The following is an 18,599-nucleotide window of genomic DNA, read 5'->3' as shown; positions in this document are numbered from 1 at the left end:
AATACGACTGGTGAATGGTTCGTGGCAACGTCAGTCATTCAAAGTACACTCGGAGTGGGTAATCTGTGAAACGCCCACAGGACAATACTCTTCCGGTATCATGAACCATGATGGCGTGCTAGTGGTCAACACGTGAGATTGGATATACCTCAACATTTACTGTAAGGATGTTTTCTGTTCAATTGTTAGCATTCATATGCAAGCTATAGTTCTGTCTGTGTTTTTTAAACGTGCTTGCTTCGTAGCCTTAATGCTAATAATAACGTTGTTATCTATAATCCCCTACTTGTTTACGTTATGACTTTACAGATCTACCAAGCAGGTTACTTCACTTGCTTTATTAATGCGTGACATGTGATTAATACTTGTATTGAGTAAAATAAGTCTATGACAAGTCTCGACTTAAGGCTAGATAAGAAGCAGTCAGTCTATTTTGCATCACATTATGTTGCCGCTTGCCGTACTGAATGAATCAAGCCTGTCGTTAGCCGCAATTTGCAACTCTAGATTTTTTTATAATGGGATGAATCTAGAGTTGCAACAAGCTCCATCCACTTCCTATTCATCATTTTTGGTTTGTGATCTGCTTGTCTTAAACGACGTGAAACTCACCAACATTGCAGCTGTAGTCCAAGCTTGAATTATCCTCTTTCAATCTGCCGAGCTTGTTTTTCATAAAAATCCACCGTAGAGATGTTATGAGCTACTTTCTGTCAAGACATCCTCTGCAAGTGATTATTTTTCTAAGTGTTGCCGTTTGGAAGCACTCGTTTTTGTTAACTGGTCGCGCTGCTGCCTCCTGCATTATGTGCAAATTCGAAACAGGTGGAATGCAGGGCCTTTCAGTGACGTACGACGAGTGCTTCCAAACTCCAGCACTTAGAAAAATAATCACTTGCAGAGGATGTCTTGACAGAAAGTAGCTCATAACATGTCTACGGTGGATTTTTATGAAAAACAAGCTCGGCAGATTGAAAGAGGATAATTCAAGCTTGGACTACAGCTGCAATGTTGGTGAGTTTAACGTTGTTTAAGACAAGCAGATCACAAACCAAAAATGATGAATAGGAAGTGGATGGAGCTTGTTGCAACTCTAGATTCAACCCATTGTAAAAAAAATCTAGAGTTGCAAATTGCGGCTAGCCTGTCGTATATGTAATATGCGGGCGACCTGAGATTAAGTGAGAAACTCTCTGAAGTAATTATCCTTTCCAGTCGTTTTAACACAAGGATAAATTTGAAATCATGGCATCAATGGAGGCGGACTTCCCTCGGGGAGGGACAGCTAAGAAGACCACTGAGGGCCAAGCAGATGTCCAGAGGACAGAGGTGGACAACCTGTTCCAGGTATGAGATGAGAAGATTTTCACTATAGCCAGAAACTAATGTCTGGGGTTTTCATGTCTGTCTTGTAAAAACATTCTAAGATGATCATAGCCATTGATTGATTGATTGAAATATTTATTAACAGTTTGTAGAATTACAGAACATTTCAAGCACAAACTCAATACAAAGACTGTTAACTGTGAGTGGATTCAGATTTTACAGAGGCCAGTTTCGAATTGCAGCCATCCATAGGTGCCCTTTGAGAGCGGTTTTGAAGGAGTCAAGGGATTCACATGTCTTAATGACTGTTGGTAGGGCGTTCCACATTTTGGTGGCATAGGAGCGAAAATAATTTAGTCCCTTGTTTGTGCCGAATCTGGGTTGTACATGGTTTGTTGCACTCCCTCTGGTGTTGTGGGTGTGGACTTCGTTTACATTAAGGAAGTATTTAGACAGGTACATGGGTATCTTAGTGGTGTATCAAATCTTGTGGACCAGACCCATTGCAAGATTCTGTACTCTGTCGTCGACCCTAAGCCATCCCAGCCTGTCAAAGTGGGCAGGGGTGAGGTGGGTTCGGGGGGTGAGGCCAAGTAGGAGCCTGACCAGTTTGTTTTGGGAAGTCTGGAGCCTTGTTTTAAGGGCCTTTGAGGTGCTGTGGTACCAAGAGGTGGATGCATAGTCAAAGAAACCTTGTACGAGGGCAAGGTGTTTTTGTTGACCAGTGAGGAGATCCTGTAAAGGAATCTTGTTCTTTGATTTACTTTTTTGATTACGTTGGTGGCCATTTTATCACCGGAAAGATTGGCCTCCAGGATGGAACCTAGGTAGGTAATTTCATCTATTCGTGTGATAATGTTGTCACCCACTCTAACCAAGAAGCCATCTGCCTCGCTGAGATTACTATTTGATCCGAAGAGAATGGATTCAGTTTTTCCCAGGTGTAAGGATAGTTTGTTATCAGCGAGCCAGGTGCAGATTCTACCGAGTTCAGAGCTGAGGGTCTTTTCAACCTGCAGTTTGTTCCTGTCCGAGACCAGCAGTGCTGAGTCGTCTGCGAACAGGAACAAGTTGCAGTCACAAGCTGATGTCATGTCGTTAACATATATTAGGAACAGTAAAGGCCCTAGTATGCTTCCTTGTGGGACGCCACAGCTCACTGGGAGGGGGGGGGACAGTCTTCCGTCCACCTCCACCATCTGTTCTCTCCCCTCCAGGTAGGATTGCATCCAGCTCACTGATGTGCTATCAAAACCAATAGATTTAAGCTTGTTAACCAGTATGGAGTGGTTCACAGTGTCAAAAGCCTTTTGGAGGTCCAGCTTGACCATGCCGCAGTATTTTCCAGCATCCACCTCGTGTTTGATGTGGTCGCTCAAATAGAGGAGGCATGTGTCAGTGGAGTGGGATGTTCTGAAACCAGATTAGAACTCGTACAGCACTTTATTAGTGGCAAGATACTTTTCAACCTGTTCATAGACTATTTTTTCCATCACTTTTGAGATGGAGCTTAGAATAGAAATAGGGCGGTAGTTGCCGGGTTCTTTGGCCAGTTTAAAATCTTGGGGGATCTGTCCCTGTTTGATGAGGTTTACTATGTGGGTGATGACTGGAGCTATGGAAATGGCTGAGTCTCTGAGAAATTTGGAGGGTATATTGTCATGGCCAGTGGCCTTGTGGGGTTGGAGGGCACTCAGTTTTTTAATTACCTCCTCAGTTGTTACCATTGCCATTTTAAATTATCATTTTTACAAACACCTAGGTTTTTGTAGAAGGCTTTGATGTTCTCTACACCAAAACGCCCAGAGTGGGAGGGCAGTTTGTTAACCAGCATTGTTGCAATGTTTGTAAAGAAGATGTTCAAGTGGTTGGCTACATCAAGCTTGTCAGTGATGAGGGTGTTATTCGATTTGATGTTTATGTTAGTAAACCTGGTTTTTAATTTCTGACCACAGCCTAGTTGGTTGTTTAGTAGCTTCCAGAGCTCCCGAGGATTGTTTTTGATTTCCTCGGCTTTATCATTGATAAAGTTACTTTTGGCTGATTTGGTCATGGCAATTACACCGTTTCTTAGCTTGTTACATTGGGTTTTTAGGAAGGTTCTCAAAGGAGCCATGATGTTTAGTACTGATGTAAATTTGGTTTTAAAGCCAAGCCATGCTTCTTCGACTAGTGAGCTCCTGAGCACATCGGACCAATCCAGACAGGTCATGCACCAGGAAATTAATCATCACTGTTTTTTTCATTGGTGCTTTTCTGAATCTGTATAGCAATATGTGACAATTTGATATGGCTTATTATTGTAAACCCTGGATGAGTTGAAGGCCACCCCAGTTGCTTTTTCTGTTCTATTGTACAGGGAATCAAACCTCCCAAAATACACATTTCAAAGAAAGAAAGTGAATTCCCACAAACACCACTGATCACCTACATTGATCCGTTGAAACATATTAACACTGTGGCTTTGTCGTAAGTACCTTTCCCAGGGTAGAAAGGTCCTTGCGACCGAGACATCTATATGTTTTAAGTGGTCAATGGAGAGGTGTGGTCAATGTGTGCAGCCAGGAATACATTTGCTCACAGCAAGAGGCAATGCAATACATCTTTGTGAAAGTTCTTTCCGTTTTCACTTTAATGCTCTGCTGTGCCTTTTAAATACCAATTGCCTTTCATATAACGTAATGGCCCCTACAGACTGTAGGAGTTTTAAAGTTGTCGCCGAGTCATCAGATCATTATGTATTTCACACCACAGGAGTCTTTAAAATATATCGACTGTCATTATATCTGTGTGGCTTTCACACTAAACGAATGGTAGCCGACTAGGCATCATCACACACTGCAAGAGTTCACTAAGATGCGATCCAGACCCGATACATATAGCCTATAGGCTACATCATTTGATTTTATTACAATTCATTTTGACATCTCACGTACGTGCAGGGTGCCATACAAGCGCGAGACCGACGCCTCTCTCTCTCTCTGCATGCACACACACACAGGGTGAAATGTTTGTGAATGTGATAGCGTATCCTACATGTGCTATAGTGAGGCAGGATGTTAAATCTAGATTTTCATAATTCTCTGTCTCTCTTCGTATGTGCGCACACACACAGCGCACGAGGTCCAAACAGCAATGTTGGGCTAATATAGCTACCAATATGTACGACACAGGGATTTACCCAAGGAATAAAGGTTATATATATTATCATCTGATCATCTATCGATACAGTCGACAGACTGACAGACAGTGGCTGTGAGCACATGCAGCTGTCTTGTGAAGTTGTGCTCTCATTGGCTGTAATACAGGATTTCTCGGGACGTGGTCGCAACCCAGTTCATACTGTATGATGTCCATTGTCCAGTCGGCGAGAGAGCCAAATATCAAACCTGCTAGATATTCAGAAACGGTCGGGATGGCGTCGGCGAGCGCTTTTATCGGCACTGGATGTTCTCGCAGCTCCTTTCACACACAGCGAGCAAAACCTTGGCGATCAAAGCCCGATCTTGGGTCAGAATGTCAGATCGGGAGTTTTGTCGGCAACCGCCAAAAATGATCCCGACAGCATAATCGGAGCAAATATCATGCTGTTTGTACGAGCCATTAGTTCTCTCCATCAGGCTTACTTAATAATTAATGAATTATCGTTATTCTGTAGTGTACAATACATGTGATGCTTTGTCTTTTTTTAGTCAAAACCAACCGAAACCAAGAAAAGGAAAGTTAAAAAAAGTGACGGCACACAATCAAAGAAGCCAAAGACAGATGATGAAGAAGACCCGCTGACTCTCAATGCTTCAGTCAAAACTGTTGAAATTCTTCATCACAAGGTAAAGGGATTTTGGCGGAATCTCCACTTTTAAGTTAACTATATTATTTTATTTGGTAAAGAAATGTTCACCACAAATGTTTTCAAGTAATCCCTCTATCATTAAAGCAACACAAACCCACATTTATCGCATTAACGTGAAAACTAAACATAAGGAACCAAGATATTTTTCAGAACTCAAACTGCAAGGTTTGTAATGATTTAACAAACCTTGTATGTAATGATATTTGTTTCTTTCTCAGAATCTGAAGGAGGGCACGTTATTGCTGGGCTGTGTGAAGGAGGTGACAGACTTTGAGGTTACAGTCAGTCTTCCTTGTGGCCTGCAAGGCTACCTCAGCATCAACAACATCTCTGACACCTACACCAAGCTCCTCAGCGAGCAGCTGGATGATGACAACATGGAGGTAGCGACTGTGAATTCCATTTTGACAATCCATTTTGAATGAAAAATGGCTTGATAGTGTTCTTGCAAAGGCAATATATTTGAAGTGAGAGAATTGAGGCATTTGGTTCCAAAGAATCACACAAACGTGAAGTGAGGGGCGCTAATATATTAAAGTCTAACTCATGTTGATTAGTTGATGTAAAACAAACGGTGCCAACACAAACATTAAACGCCATTAACAATAAAGAGACAATATGATTTAAATGACACATTATGACATTTTCCCTTCATTGTCAATGCGTTTACAAAACAAACATTGAACTAAAGACAAACATTAAACCTGTGTATAGGAGGGGCTGACGCCCCTCAAAAATAAACCTAAATGCCAAAGTCTTATCTGGAATATTAATAATAATAATAATAAACTTTATTTGTATAGCACCTTTCATACATAAATGCAGCTCAAAGTGCTTCACAGGGCAGGACATAAAAATAAAATACAATAAAACACAAGTAGTTAAAATGATAGAACAATGGCAGAGAACAAAATTGAATATAAGAACATAAAATAAATAAAAACTAATAAAAACACCACATGCCGCAAATCAGTCAGGGCAGGGTAGGAACGTGCATAGTAAAACTCAACTAAAAGCAAGGGTGAAGAGGTGAGTCTTGAGTTGAGATTTAAAAATGATCAGAGACAGTCATATTAAAACACAGCAAATAGTGGTCTGATAGCTCAGGCCTTTCAATAGTCCTTTCCACAGTGATGTTCAGCCCTCTAGAAATCACCAGGTCCAGAGTGTGCCCATGTTTATGAGTAGGCCCAACAACATGCTGAGTAAAGTCGAAAGAATGTAATAGTTGTAGGAAGTCCATAGCCACGCTTGTCTGAGGCCTGGTACCTGTATTGAACATACCGTATTTAATTGCTGGGCCTTGTGCTATTTATTTCTTTAGGAGATCTGTTCTCTGCCACACCTGTTCTGCCGTGGTATGTTGCTGAGATGCGTGGTTGCTTCATTGGGTTTGAGCAAAGGAGGCTTTTTTAGCATCAAGCTGTCAATCAATCCCAAGCTGGTCAACAAGGCATTAAGCTCAGGCTCTCTGAAGGCTGGCATGGTGAGTCAACAGTTAAGCATCCTCAATACGTAAAACATTGTATATTTTTGAATTATTTGTCAAAAATGAATGTTGTGCTCTGTGTTTATGATGACATAGACCCTGAGTGGCTGTGTGCAGAGTGTTGAAGACTATGGCTACATAGTTGACATTGGAGTCAGTGGGACAAAAGCTTTCCTACCCAAGCAGGCAGTAACAGGAAAACCGAACAGCCCTGAAGGTATCACAGTACCATTCATATCACTTTCCACTTGAATTTTAGCCCGAGCACTTGCCCGAGCCCTAGCCCTAGCCCTTACGACCTTACAAGCATATGCAAAGCTCAACTTGCGTAACTTAGATAGCATTTCATGTAGACATAGCACTATATAGTATATATGCATAGTTTCATTATATAGATATTCTACTGTTCTTAGCTTATGTATGATTTTATGTATATGATGTATTACCATGTTGTTTGTTCTTGCTTCCTGTAAATTGCTCAGGATTAAGAGCGTCTGCTGAATGCCTAAATTGTAATCGAATATGTTACATTTAAATTATTCTCTTCACTTGTGCCCAGAGCTGAAGGTTGGTGAATATTTGACTCCAAAGCTGGATGAGGTGAAGAATGATGGATGCTTGGTTCGGCTATCTGTTAACCACCTTGGCCAGGCCCATGCTCAGTTCAAGCATGGCTGGACCCTCACTAACCTTCTCCCCGGGTCCTGGGTCAAAGCCAAAATCAAAAAGGTAAGACTGTGAAAATAAGTATTACCGTACCAGTTCTACTGCGTAACCCGTGTTCCCCACTATTTAATCCAATATTCTACGCTGCCTAGATTGTCTTATTACCTTTGGAGCATATGCCAAAGTATTTGCATCTTTGATCGACGAAAATAGTCAGATGGTTTGTTGTTGAAGAGATTTTTATTTTTTATTTTTTTACAAATATAGAAGTAAATTGAGAAATACAAACAGAGTAACAAATACAAAAAACTAAAACACACACAACAACAAATTCCAAATCAAGACAACCAAAGAACATTCAAAACAAAACAAAAACAATATTAAAAATAAAACAACTCCAATATAGTCAATATACAAAGCAGTTCATGGTCACAAACATCATCCAGACAAGACAGGTTGGCTAGTCAGGCGACAGCTATTCAGGTTCAATCGGGGGCACGAGTGTAAGGCGGAGATAGAACATGAGATAGAAAAGGCTGCCATGCTTTACTGAATTTGTAGATTGAGCCATACAATAAGCAGGGGGAACTTAAAGCCCTCAAAGTGTTAATGACAGTAATACCACCTATATATCTATTCTCTAAGGCTAAGCATATGGTTGGATCCAAAATTCTGGGGGCATTTTTTAATCGAAGATTCTTTCTGCTTCAATAAAATGTGTGCTCATCAAACACTGAAATTAGACTTTTGGCCACAGTAGGTGGCACATTTTGCATTTAAAGCCTATTTTCTTAGTTTTAATCCAACCATCCATCCATCTATTGTCACAGGTAACGAAACATGGTCTGATCCTGGACTTCCTGAACTCGTTCCGTGGCCAGGTGGATGCTCTCCACATGGAGCCAGAGCAGACTTCCAGCTACGCTGAGGGAGCCGAGGTACATCGCTACTTAGATCCTATTCTGACTTGAACTGGATGGTGGCTATGAAAAATGTGATAGATTTAGTTGTTGCATTTTCGGGGCATCCCGATATGGTTCCTGAATTTAGATACATAGGCTTAAATGTGTTACTGGCTGGAGATGAATGAAGTCAGCTATCAAAAAAAGTTTCTTTAGTTGCCTAATAGCTATAATATGTTCCATTTATTTTTGCAGTGCTTTTTATGTTTGTAGTGAAATAAAATTCAAAATTCAACTTTAATTCTGTACTTGTCTCTCTCCAGGTGCAAGCTATTGTGCTGTACAATGAGCCCTCCAGCCGTCAGATTGGCCTCTCCCTGCGTAGCCACCTCCTTCAGCCGGGGGCCAGTATAGACACTAGTCCGGCTGGTGGGGAACGGATCGGTGAAGTCGTCAAAGGCTGCAAGATAACCGCCATGCACCACATGTCTGGAGCCATGATGGAGCTGCCGGACAAGACTGTAGTCTTCATACATGTTAGTTGCAGCCATGCAACCATTTGAATATTATTATTATTACTACCGTATTACACCCACGTTTTGGCATCATCTTCATGCGTTCTCCATGGTTACTATGGAGGGTTTGTAGGAGAGGCTGAAAAAAGCCAATCACACATCCAAGTGCCTATAGGCAGAGTGCTGGATCAAACAAAGTCACAAGTAAAGAAATGAAAAACCATTTTCTGCTCCCAGTGAAGGTCTGAGGAAGGGCTACGGCTCAAAACGTTACCACTAAAGTAAAGAAAGTTCTGGGAGCAGAAAATGGTGTGCAGATTTTTCCATTTCTTTACTATGGAGGGTTCACAATACATTCTCCCCACTTGCACAGTGATAGAATTGCTGTGCTTTTTTGTTAAATCAAATTTATGCAAATGTACTTTCATGCCAGATGCCGACGTCACCATTTAGTTCCCCTGACCCCTGTCTGTCTCCCACAGAAAAACCACCTCAAGGAAACACACATGGAAGCCAGGGACGACAAACTGTTAGCCACTTCTGAGCTCATCTGCAGGATCCTGGATTTCAGCCCTATGGATCAGATCCATTCAGCTAGTATAAGGAAGTAAGTCAATGTGGCATTTGTGTGCTTTTTGAGAAAAGTGTAGCTTGAACGTTTGTGAACCCTTTTATATCTTTTCTGAATGAATACATACTAGACCTGTGCCTGGTGAGCTTCTTGTGTTTTGTGGTAATATTTTGGTCTGCTTCCAGGAGCATTATTGGCAGGCCTTTCTTCAGATACCATGACCTTCATGCTGGCCAGATTGTAGAGGTAAGAGCAGAGATCGCCTCATGATTAGTTAAAAATCATGCTCACATGCTGACATTTTGTAATGCTGCACAATATAATACATGGCAACAAACAAAAAATGTGACTGGTGACACTGTGTTCCATCGTCTCTTTGAAAGAGAGGTTGAGCTTTTTTCCCTCGTCTGTACAGATTTCACATTTATGTTTTGTATAATCTTATTTTCCTTTTAAATGTGTAAGTATTCTTTGTTAACTGTTCTTTTCATATATTGGCCCTCATTAATGCAACAGTTTCCTCTACTCTTTCAAGGGGACAGTGTCCACCCTGATGAACCATGGGATGATGGTGAAACTGTCTGACCACATCCAGGGCATGGTGCCCAGGACCCACCTGTCTGACATCGTCCTCAAGAACCCAGAGAAGAAATACGACGAGGGTATGAAGATCAAATGCCGGGTCAGTAGTACGGCAATCTGAGAACCCATCGTCCAAAAATAAAGGAAGAACAGCGCTCTCTTTTCCTTCGACAGAGTCGACGACATTCAGTTGACATTAGCGCCACTGGGCGACCACCTCCATGCAGGCGTCCGCTAACACTGACGTTTGTATGAACATGTCCGGAATCTTTCTTGATGCAATGTTTTGTGAACGTGTTTGTTTCTTCAGGTGCTGTCGGTAGACGCAGAGAAGAAGAAACTGACCCTGACCAGGAAGAAGACCCTGTTGGAGTCCACACTGCCGTTGTTCCTGAGCTACTCGGACGCCCGCCGTGGCCGCATCTCCCATGGCTACATCGTCTGTATCGACAAGTTTGGCTGCATTGTGCGTTTTTACAATGACGTCAAGGGCCTGGTACCTCTGAAAGAGCTCAGCACGGAGTTTGTGAAAAGCCCGGAGGAAGTGTTCTATATTGGACAGGTGAGTTATATTGATGTTCAGCTGTACCTTTTGTACATACAAATAGAACATTGAATAAACTTTTGCCTGAAGTGGTTTCATGGATTTTACACTTTATACCATGACCCTTTCAAGCTGATGAAGAATAGTGATGTTGTTTATTGTCCAGGTGTTGAAGATGAAGGTCCTTAATTGTGACCCAGAGAAAGGGAAGTTGCTGTTGTCCTTTAAGGCTGTGGTAGAAGGAAACACAGACGAATGCCCCAAACCACAGTTTGACTTTGCGGTCGGGAAGGTAAGACAAAGATGTTCTCACAAATGTCCCTATTGGGGGCATATAATTATCAGCGAAAATGTTCACAAACATCCTCCCGTGGCACAGTCGTGTGACAAAGTATAAAATAGCATAGTGCGTGAAGCCGGTTTTGTCATTAGTTAGTTAAAAATCACACCCGGTCATGGTGGCACAGTCGGTAGTGCTGTCGCCTCACAGCTAAAAGGTCCTGGGTTCGATTCCCGCTCGGGTTGCTGTGGGCGCTGGCGGCTTGTCCTCTCCTCCGCGTCATCAGTGCCCATACCCGAGGCGGGGTTGGTGAAAGGGCCTTTCTGTGTGGAGTTTGCATGTTCTCCCCGTGTCCCCTAGGGTAGGTACCCTCACAAAAAACATGCAGTAATCCTGGTCTCTAAACTGCCTCCCCCTGGCCAGCCGGGGCGCCTGATGAAGGGGAAAGGAACTGGTTGGAATAACGTGTTCCTGCCACACGCTACGTCCAACCAGGGAAACTCCCCCCTGTCAGGTGTAAAGGAGCGACTTGGACACTCATGCATGAAGGAAGTTCAAGAGTTCCCAGGTTGGCGGAGGGTGTGTAGAGCCCAGGATCACAGTAGATAATTGACACAGGGGTGAAAAATGGGTTACAAAATTGTGGGGCACTCTTATCATCATACATCATCTCATTCTGGCCAATCACGATTTGCATCCTCACCTTCGTCTTCAGTGTTTGTGTTTACACAAACACTCAAAGCTGGCCATTCATTGTCAATGGCATTCAATGTTTGTGTTAAGACAAAGTTTGCGTTTACACAAACCCTCAAAGCTGAACATAGGAGTGGCTAGCGCCCCTCAAAAATCACATTTATCATGATGATGAAGTCACCCACTTGTCATTTCTGCCGATGACTTGGTCTGACAAAAAAGAAAGTCCATAGACTTGGCCACACACAAAGCCAGGCGTTGGAACGACTGAATCTAATATCTGCTCTGTGGTTCAACTGTCATTTAGAAATTGGATGCCAAGTTGCTGAAAAAGTCAGACAATGGACTAGATGTGGCCATTCTCCCTGAAGAGACCCATGCTGTACTACCCACCATGCATCTCTCTGACCACATGTCCAACTGTCTCCTATTGCGAGATGCTTTGCAAGAAGGAGACATCATCTCCAACCTGGTCTGCCTTAACAAGACCAAACAGGGCATTGTATCCTTTCTTTCTGAACATCATCAATGCATACGATAACTAGATTAATATCTATCTATAAATGCACTGAAAAATGTCTGTCAGTCATTCTGTCTGTCTGTCCTTCTGTCTGTAGCCTACACTATTAACCTGACTCCGCCAGATGGGGCATAGAGAGTACTCTCTACTGCCCCATCTGGCGAACATCATTTGCTGTTCATATATTCAGAACAGGTAAGGACTAGTATGATTCATTTTAGAAGAGATCAGCTCAATATAAATGAATTGGAGGTAACATTTTGTCACATCTTTATCAAATTCTGATTATATTGTAACTTGAGAAAATGTAAGAAACTATTCCCTTGTATTGTTGTCCTTAACTGCACCTGTTTTAAAGACCCTGACCAAGAAGCCCTCTGTGAAATCATCTTTGGAGGATGGAATGGTTGCTAAGGATTTCTCTGCCCTCAGAGTTGGCATGCAGATGATGGGGTGGATCAAAAGAAACATGCCCTATGGTGTCTTCGTAGAGTTCCCATATGGACTGACTGGTCTCGCTCCCAAGTCGGTGAGTCCAGAAGGCTGTCTTCCGAAGTCAATGAAAAAGCCTGAATAGTTGTTTGCACACTGACAATAGATCTAAGCTCACGAAATATTACAGTGCGATGCAATGTTCCCTCTAATTTGTCCTCGTTCTGAGCAAACACTCCAACCTTCTGAGCGCAACTTGAACAACTGCTGAGCAACATATGATGAGTGCACTTTGTACATTACGCTCATGTCAAGTTATGGCTTATTCAAGCCAAATTACAGAATAAGTAACAGTTGCATTACTTTTAGAAGTTTTAAAAAAAGTATAAAGGTCAAAACAAAGCATATCCATTATTATTTAGTATTGTATGTGAACACATGTAGAGGAATAAATGTTGACAAAATGTTGTGTACGGTACATAAATACAATAAGCCTAAATGAGTCAACTAAATAACTGTGTGTGCGCGTGTGTGTGTGAGCGCGCGCGATGCAAAGCGGGGGTAGTTTGTTACACAGACAAAGTAACGCAACATAATCAGACCACTTGGCAACCCAACTACAATACACAAATTATCAGTATCTCTGGTGTTGTTCATGTGCGCTCCAAAGATTTGTTCTGCACGGGACGTTCCTGAGCCGCACAGGAGCACATTATGGGGAACATTGGTGAGATGCATTGTGAGCTTGTAGAGCTGCACTTTTCAGCACGCAACACCAGCACTCAACTATAAATCAAGCCTAAGCCATATCGGTACAATAACTGTACTTGACAGTGAACATGTCTCACCCCCGCCCATGTAAAATTCTGTTTCCATCCTCCCTTACAGGCCATGAGTGACAAGCTTGTCAGCGATGTAACGGGTCACTTCCAGGTGGGCCAGACCGTGTTTGCCAAGGTGACCAACCTGGATGAAGAGAAGGGGCGTTTCCTGGTCAACCTGAAGGTGTCTGAACTGATCACTTCGGAGGGGGATCCCCAGGCCAGGCTGATCAGCGGTCTGCAGGAAAGAAGGGCTGTGGCAGAGATGATGGCCTGTAGAGGTAGGATCATTTTGTATGTCACCCTTTATGTCTGTGTGTTGGTTAAAAAAATCACACCCGTGTGAAGTGAGGGGCGCTCTTATCAACATTGGCAACTTTTTACTGACAGAGTTGAAAACCTCAGAACATATCAGTGTTTGTGTTATGTTAAGCAATGTTTGTGTTTACACTATGACGTAAAACTGTCCATTGTCAATGGGAATTTAATGTTTGTGTTGGACAAGGTTTATGCACACAAACTAAAAGCTGGACACAGGAGGGGCTAAAAATATAGAACCAACTAAAAACATTAAAAAAGTGCTTCTGACAAAACCAACTCCATTAGACCCTCAAACTGTCTGCAGCTAAAGCAGCTAACTCCACCCATCTCCCCCTCTCATGCAAGTATATGAAGATATATAAAGTCGCAATACCAACTTTGATGAGGCAGTATTGCTTTTAATTTCTTGAAAAAGTTATATTTTTCATTTCCTGAAAAATGAACATTTTGGAGTTAGCTGGTTTCTGCCCAACAGCAGATATATAAAGAAATAATGACTGAAATGTTTGCCTACAATAACATGCCCAAAATGAATCTTCCATTTTTCCCTTTCTCAGATGACTCTGATATTTACCAGCAGCTGTCTGAGCTTTCTGTGGGTCAGAAGCTAATGCTGACTGTGGATACGTTGAAAGAAGATGGTGGTGTGCTCTTTAAATCAGACCACCTATCCAGTGCCACCATATCTGCTGTCAAACAGCATGTCATGGGTATGTACACTATTGGGGAAAGTCAGCCAGTTGCTGCAATATAATGTAGTAATTAATGTCACTGTCTTCAGGTCCTTATCGCTTTCATAACAAAGATTATTTTATTTTAACTTGTTTTTACATTGAACACAACACTCATGAATAAACCTTAAAGATGATAATCACATTAGTCTCAACAATGGGCGGCTGTGGCTCAGGAGGTAGAGCAGGTCGTCCAATGATCCATGGGTCGGCGGTTCGAATCCTGGCTCCTCCTGTCTACATGTCGAAGTGTCCTTGGGCAAGACACACATTGCCTCCAATGAATCGGTCGGTGTGAGATTGCCACCATTGGTGTATGAATGTGGGAAGTGAGGACGCTGGCGTCGACTGTTCGCCACTTCATGTCCAAATGTATGAATGAATGGACCATTGTAAAGCGATTTGAGCTCTTGGAAAAGTGCTATAAAATGCAATCCTTTATTATTAATAGACAAAAATGTAGGAAATACAGTGATCTTGCGCTCTGCCACTGTTGCATGTTAGCCTCTGATGTCACTCCATTTGATCTTCTACTGCAAGCAATAAACACCGGCCCTGTTTATGAGAGATTTAATATTCTAATAATCACATTTCATCTGTGTGTTTTTTCAGGCGTTAACTTGACCCCAGGACAGAAGGTTAATGCAGCCGTCCTCCATGTTGACTCCGGTTCCAGTCACGTTCATGTGTCTGTCCTTCCCAAGCTAGTTGAGAAGAAAAAGTCTGTGAGTATTACTATATTACTCTCCATTACTTACCTTGGTTTCCCCCCCTTGTTTTAGCTTCGAAATGTTTTCTGAACACTCTTAGTGCAATGATTCATAATGTATGTTGTATGTAACGGATACAAAATGGCACCGACTTAACCATCTTGACCTTACAATCTGTTCTTAACAAAGACTCTTGTAATTAGTACTAATTACTTCCCTGCCTGTTCCTAATGTTTTATTTTACATATTTTAACAGTTAATGGACGGGTCAAAATACGCAGCGACGGTCCAGCACATGGACGGCGACTTTGCTGTGGTCTCATTGGACGACACAGCCCAGCTGACTGTGATCGAAACCACGGGTCACTTGAACGAGGTGCACAAGCTGAAGCTGGGTAAACTCCTGACCGCCAAGGTTATAGAAGCCAGCTGTCAAGAACTGGAAGGGCTCCCCCTGGTGTCCTGGGAGAACACCGCACCGAAACGCCAGCGCACACTTTCGGACATTAGTGCACCAATGAGCGGTTACTCCTATGGTGAGATAGTCAAGGGCACGGTGCGGACGGTGAAGCACACATGCGTGTTGGTGACACTAGAGGACGGCCACACGGGAAGTGTGCACGTGTCACAGGTGGCAGAGGAAGTCTCCGCTAGCGCCTTCCCCACGTCCTTGATAAAAGTGGGCAGCGAGGTCACCGGCAGAGTCATTGGAGGCCGTGAAGGCATTACCCACAGGTGGGTACCGCATACTGGATTTAACGAGGAAGTTATTTTCTTTTAGACTGTGCTTATTTTAGTAGGGATCACACAGGAGATAAGATTCCTCATGAAAATGTTCCATTTATGTGTTTTCTTGAATGCATTCTTCATAAAGCAGCTTCTAAGGACTTGGGAGAGTTGTGACAGCGTTAAATATCTTTTCAAATTTCTGTTTCAGATTCTTGCCCTTCACCCATAGAAAATTCAAATACAGCATTCCTGAGCTAACACTTCTTAAAAGGTAGGCATTTTCCCATCTGACACGTACCTGCATATATTCCTGCTGTCCATTTGTTATGTTTTTTGAATGAGTTTCTATCTCTGTCCACATAGTAAACTTGACCCGAGTGTAGAAATCAAACCAGTCCTGCCAGAAGAAAAGCTGAGCAGCTACAAAGTTGGAGAAGAAATCACATGCTTTGTATCAAAGGTATGTTTTTCAAATTGTAATCAATGGCAAGTTGCATTATGTCTTTACTCCACCAGGAGATCTTGCATTCGCCCATGTGTGCCACAGCTAATCTAGTCTACTACTAGGCCAATCAGCATTGCATTTCTTGTGCATGCTGACAGCAGGCCAATGACAACTGCATATTTTGTTAATTAATTACAGAGCAATCGTCCCTCCAGGAGACACTGATAGAGTTTTGCACATCCCTAGTACTAGCTAAATGCAGACACGCAATTAAACTGGCACAAGCCGATGGATGTCATTGTAGGGTACTAGGGCATCATAAAAGCAAAGTGGACTACTCAAAGTAACAATGTGTTAATGCTTCTGTCCCTAGTACAATCCAGAGAAGAAATGTTTGGAGGTCAGCACTGATCCTTGTATTACAGGGACTGTAGAATTACTGGCCATGATCACAGATCCTAAAGTAAGTTGTATATGTTGACTTCACACTCAATGAGCATGGTCATATTTAATTTACCAAGCCATTTTCACCATTCTTTGTGTAATTCATGTTGGTATGTGTGCAAAGCTAGTTAAGAAATGAGTCTCAGTCAGTTAGGTACTTGTCCACATTGATTAAGAAACATAATGTAAACCATTGTTCTTATGTTTGATTCCAGGATGCCAGCCATCCAGAGAAGTTATATAAACAGGGCCAGGCCGTCAGTGCTACTGTGGTAGAGGCGACACTTCAACGCTTTGCCCTGTCTCTCAATGGTAAGATCTTAGAAGATATTCTGATGATAATTCAGTTGGAATATTTAGTATTTACTGCCAGTATTTCTGCATCGGCCCACCATGGTGACTTGGTATGTTTTTACATTAACCATGTTTGCCTCTATGAGCCGTATCAGTCTCCCCTTTAAGATTTTTTTTTTTTTTAACAAAACAGAAAACAAAGTCTGTTTTTCCAAATCTTATCCAGGTTCCCACTCACTGAAGGAGAACAGCATTGCCTTGGGCATGGTGAAAAATGTCATTCCACACCTGGGCCTGCTGGTGAAGCTTGCCTGTGGTGCCATGGGAACCGTGTCCATTATGGATCTGGCGGACTCCTACAGCGGCAACCCAATGGGAGCTTACAGCAAGGAGCAGGTGGTCCGGTCAGTAGCAGTGGCTAGAGCTCTAGGTCACAACAGCTTACTAAATGCCTGAGATAACGTTGATGTACAATAAACCCTGCATAGATGCAATCTAAGTATGTACTGGATATACAGTGGTAGATTTAGAATTCTTTGTTTTCTCTTAAAAAAATCTTCTTTCTCCCCAGGTGTTATGTATTAGGGAATGAAAATGGCAAGTGGCAACTGTCTCTCCGTCCATCAAGGTATTGGAAGTGCTTCATTCATGAAGCCACATTTGCATTTTGCACCGAATTCACAGTTGTATAAACCTTGTCATTACACGACGTCTCCATGTCCATTAGTCGATTGTGTTAAACGTTTTCACCCTGTGGATAAACACAACCACTGCACTTCCAGGCTGAGACCAGAGCAGAGCAAGGCAGTGAAGGATGTCGAGGTTTCATCCATTGACGAACTGAAACCTGGCCAAGTCATCAGGGGCTACGTCAAGTCTGTGGGAGAGCAAGGTGTCTTTATCAGGTAACCCACAAGAAGACTTTGTTTGTGCGCAAAATCTCAAGAGAACCACGGCATATTACAAGGATGACCCGAGTTGAAAGTGCAGAAAAGTTGTGAAGTTCCATATCTAATACTAGGAGATTTTGGTGAAGAGGGGAAAAGGATGGGAACGTTAGACCACTGGGGGACCCCAGTCAACAGACCATTTTAGGGTTTAAGTGGTTATGTGCATAATGAATATTTCAGTATTATCATAGTAGTACATTATTGTTTTTAAATGACTAGCCCTTACCTGTTGTGAGATATCCCCCCCCCCCCTCCCTTGTGGCCGTGGGGGGTACTGCGCCCGGGTGCGTTTGTAATTGACTAATAAATTCATTAATAATCATTAATGTGTCAAATCGTTAAGCACTCCATATTCATATGGTCAATGCCTGTGAAAAGTGGGAGTGATTGGTGCAGGCAGTAAGGGGTTACGGCAGTCACAGTGACACACAGACACACGGACACACACACACTCAGACATTGTTAGAATTATAGTATGATGATGTATGTAGGAGACAGACTATCTTTATTTTTTAGGTTGTCTATGTCCATCATTGGCCGAGCCCAGTTCCAGCAGGCCACCAAGTACTTTGTGACCAAACACAGCATCATGGCAGATAACCTACCTGTCAACACCCTGCTCACTACCAAGATCCTCAGGTAAGACAATTTCAACCTATTTGCATAGATTTTCAAAACAATTTCAATTTATTTTCAAATTATGTAGTGACGATGGAAAAAAAGAATGGGTCAATCAAGGGTAGACCCATGGTGGACCCCGGGTCAACAAAGTATAGATTTT

General features: G+C 42.4%; 1 protein-coding gene across 1 annotated transcript in view; it reads left to right on the top strand.

Annotated features, from left to right (window-relative positions):
* Positions 1 to 104: 104 nt before the first annotated feature.
* Positions 105 to 18,599, top strand: part of pdcd11 (programmed cell death 11) — a 25,665-nt gene continuing 7,170 nt past the window's right edge. The window contains exons 1-28 of the mRNA XM_083765688.1: positions 105 to 161; positions 1,216 to 1,347; positions 5,019 to 5,156; positions 5,398 to 5,562; positions 6,504 to 6,665; positions 6,765 to 6,885; positions 7,228 to 7,397; positions 8,165 to 8,272; positions 8,560 to 8,772; positions 9,234 to 9,358; positions 9,508 to 9,568; positions 9,858 to 10,004; positions 10,215 to 10,466; positions 10,615 to 10,740; positions 11,729 to 11,923; positions 12,300 to 12,470; positions 13,262 to 13,475; positions 14,073 to 14,225; positions 14,859 to 14,971; positions 15,213 to 15,691; positions 15,894 to 15,956; positions 16,049 to 16,145; positions 16,504 to 16,593; positions 16,790 to 16,886; positions 17,095 to 17,272; positions 17,440 to 17,496; positions 17,651 to 17,773; positions 18,335 to 18,457. Of these exons, the coding sequence (XP_083621814.1) occupies positions 1,246 to 1,347; positions 5,019 to 5,156; positions 5,398 to 5,562; positions 6,504 to 6,665; positions 6,765 to 6,885; positions 7,228 to 7,397; positions 8,165 to 8,272; positions 8,560 to 8,772; positions 9,234 to 9,358; positions 9,508 to 9,568; positions 9,858 to 10,004; positions 10,215 to 10,466; positions 10,615 to 10,740; positions 11,729 to 11,923; positions 12,300 to 12,470; positions 13,262 to 13,475; positions 14,073 to 14,225; positions 14,859 to 14,971; positions 15,213 to 15,691; positions 15,894 to 15,956; positions 16,049 to 16,145; positions 16,504 to 16,593; positions 16,790 to 16,886; positions 17,095 to 17,272; positions 17,440 to 17,496; positions 17,651 to 17,773; positions 18,335 to 18,457 (4,043 nt within the window). The 5' untranslated portion in view covers positions 105 to 161; positions 1,216 to 1,245. The remainder of the gene's footprint in view (positions 162 to 1,215; positions 1,348 to 5,018; positions 5,157 to 5,397; positions 5,563 to 6,503; positions 6,666 to 6,764; positions 6,886 to 7,227; positions 7,398 to 8,164; positions 8,273 to 8,559; positions 8,773 to 9,233; positions 9,359 to 9,507; positions 9,569 to 9,857; positions 10,005 to 10,214; positions 10,467 to 10,614; positions 10,741 to 11,728; positions 11,924 to 12,299; positions 12,471 to 13,261; positions 13,476 to 14,072; positions 14,226 to 14,858; positions 14,972 to 15,212; positions 15,692 to 15,893; positions 15,957 to 16,048; positions 16,146 to 16,503; positions 16,594 to 16,789; positions 16,887 to 17,094; positions 17,273 to 17,439; positions 17,497 to 17,650; positions 17,774 to 18,334; positions 18,458 to 18,599) is intronic.

The sequence above is a fragment of the Protomyctophum parallelum genome, assembly GCF_964188405.1.
Source record: "Protomyctophum parallelum genome assembly, chromosome: 5".
Taxonomy (NCBI): domain Eukaryota; kingdom Metazoa; phylum Chordata; class Actinopteri; order Myctophiformes; family Myctophidae; genus Protomyctophum; species Protomyctophum parallelum.
Note: the sequence above shows the minus strand (reverse complement) of the source record. Positions and strands in the feature narration are given on the sequence as shown.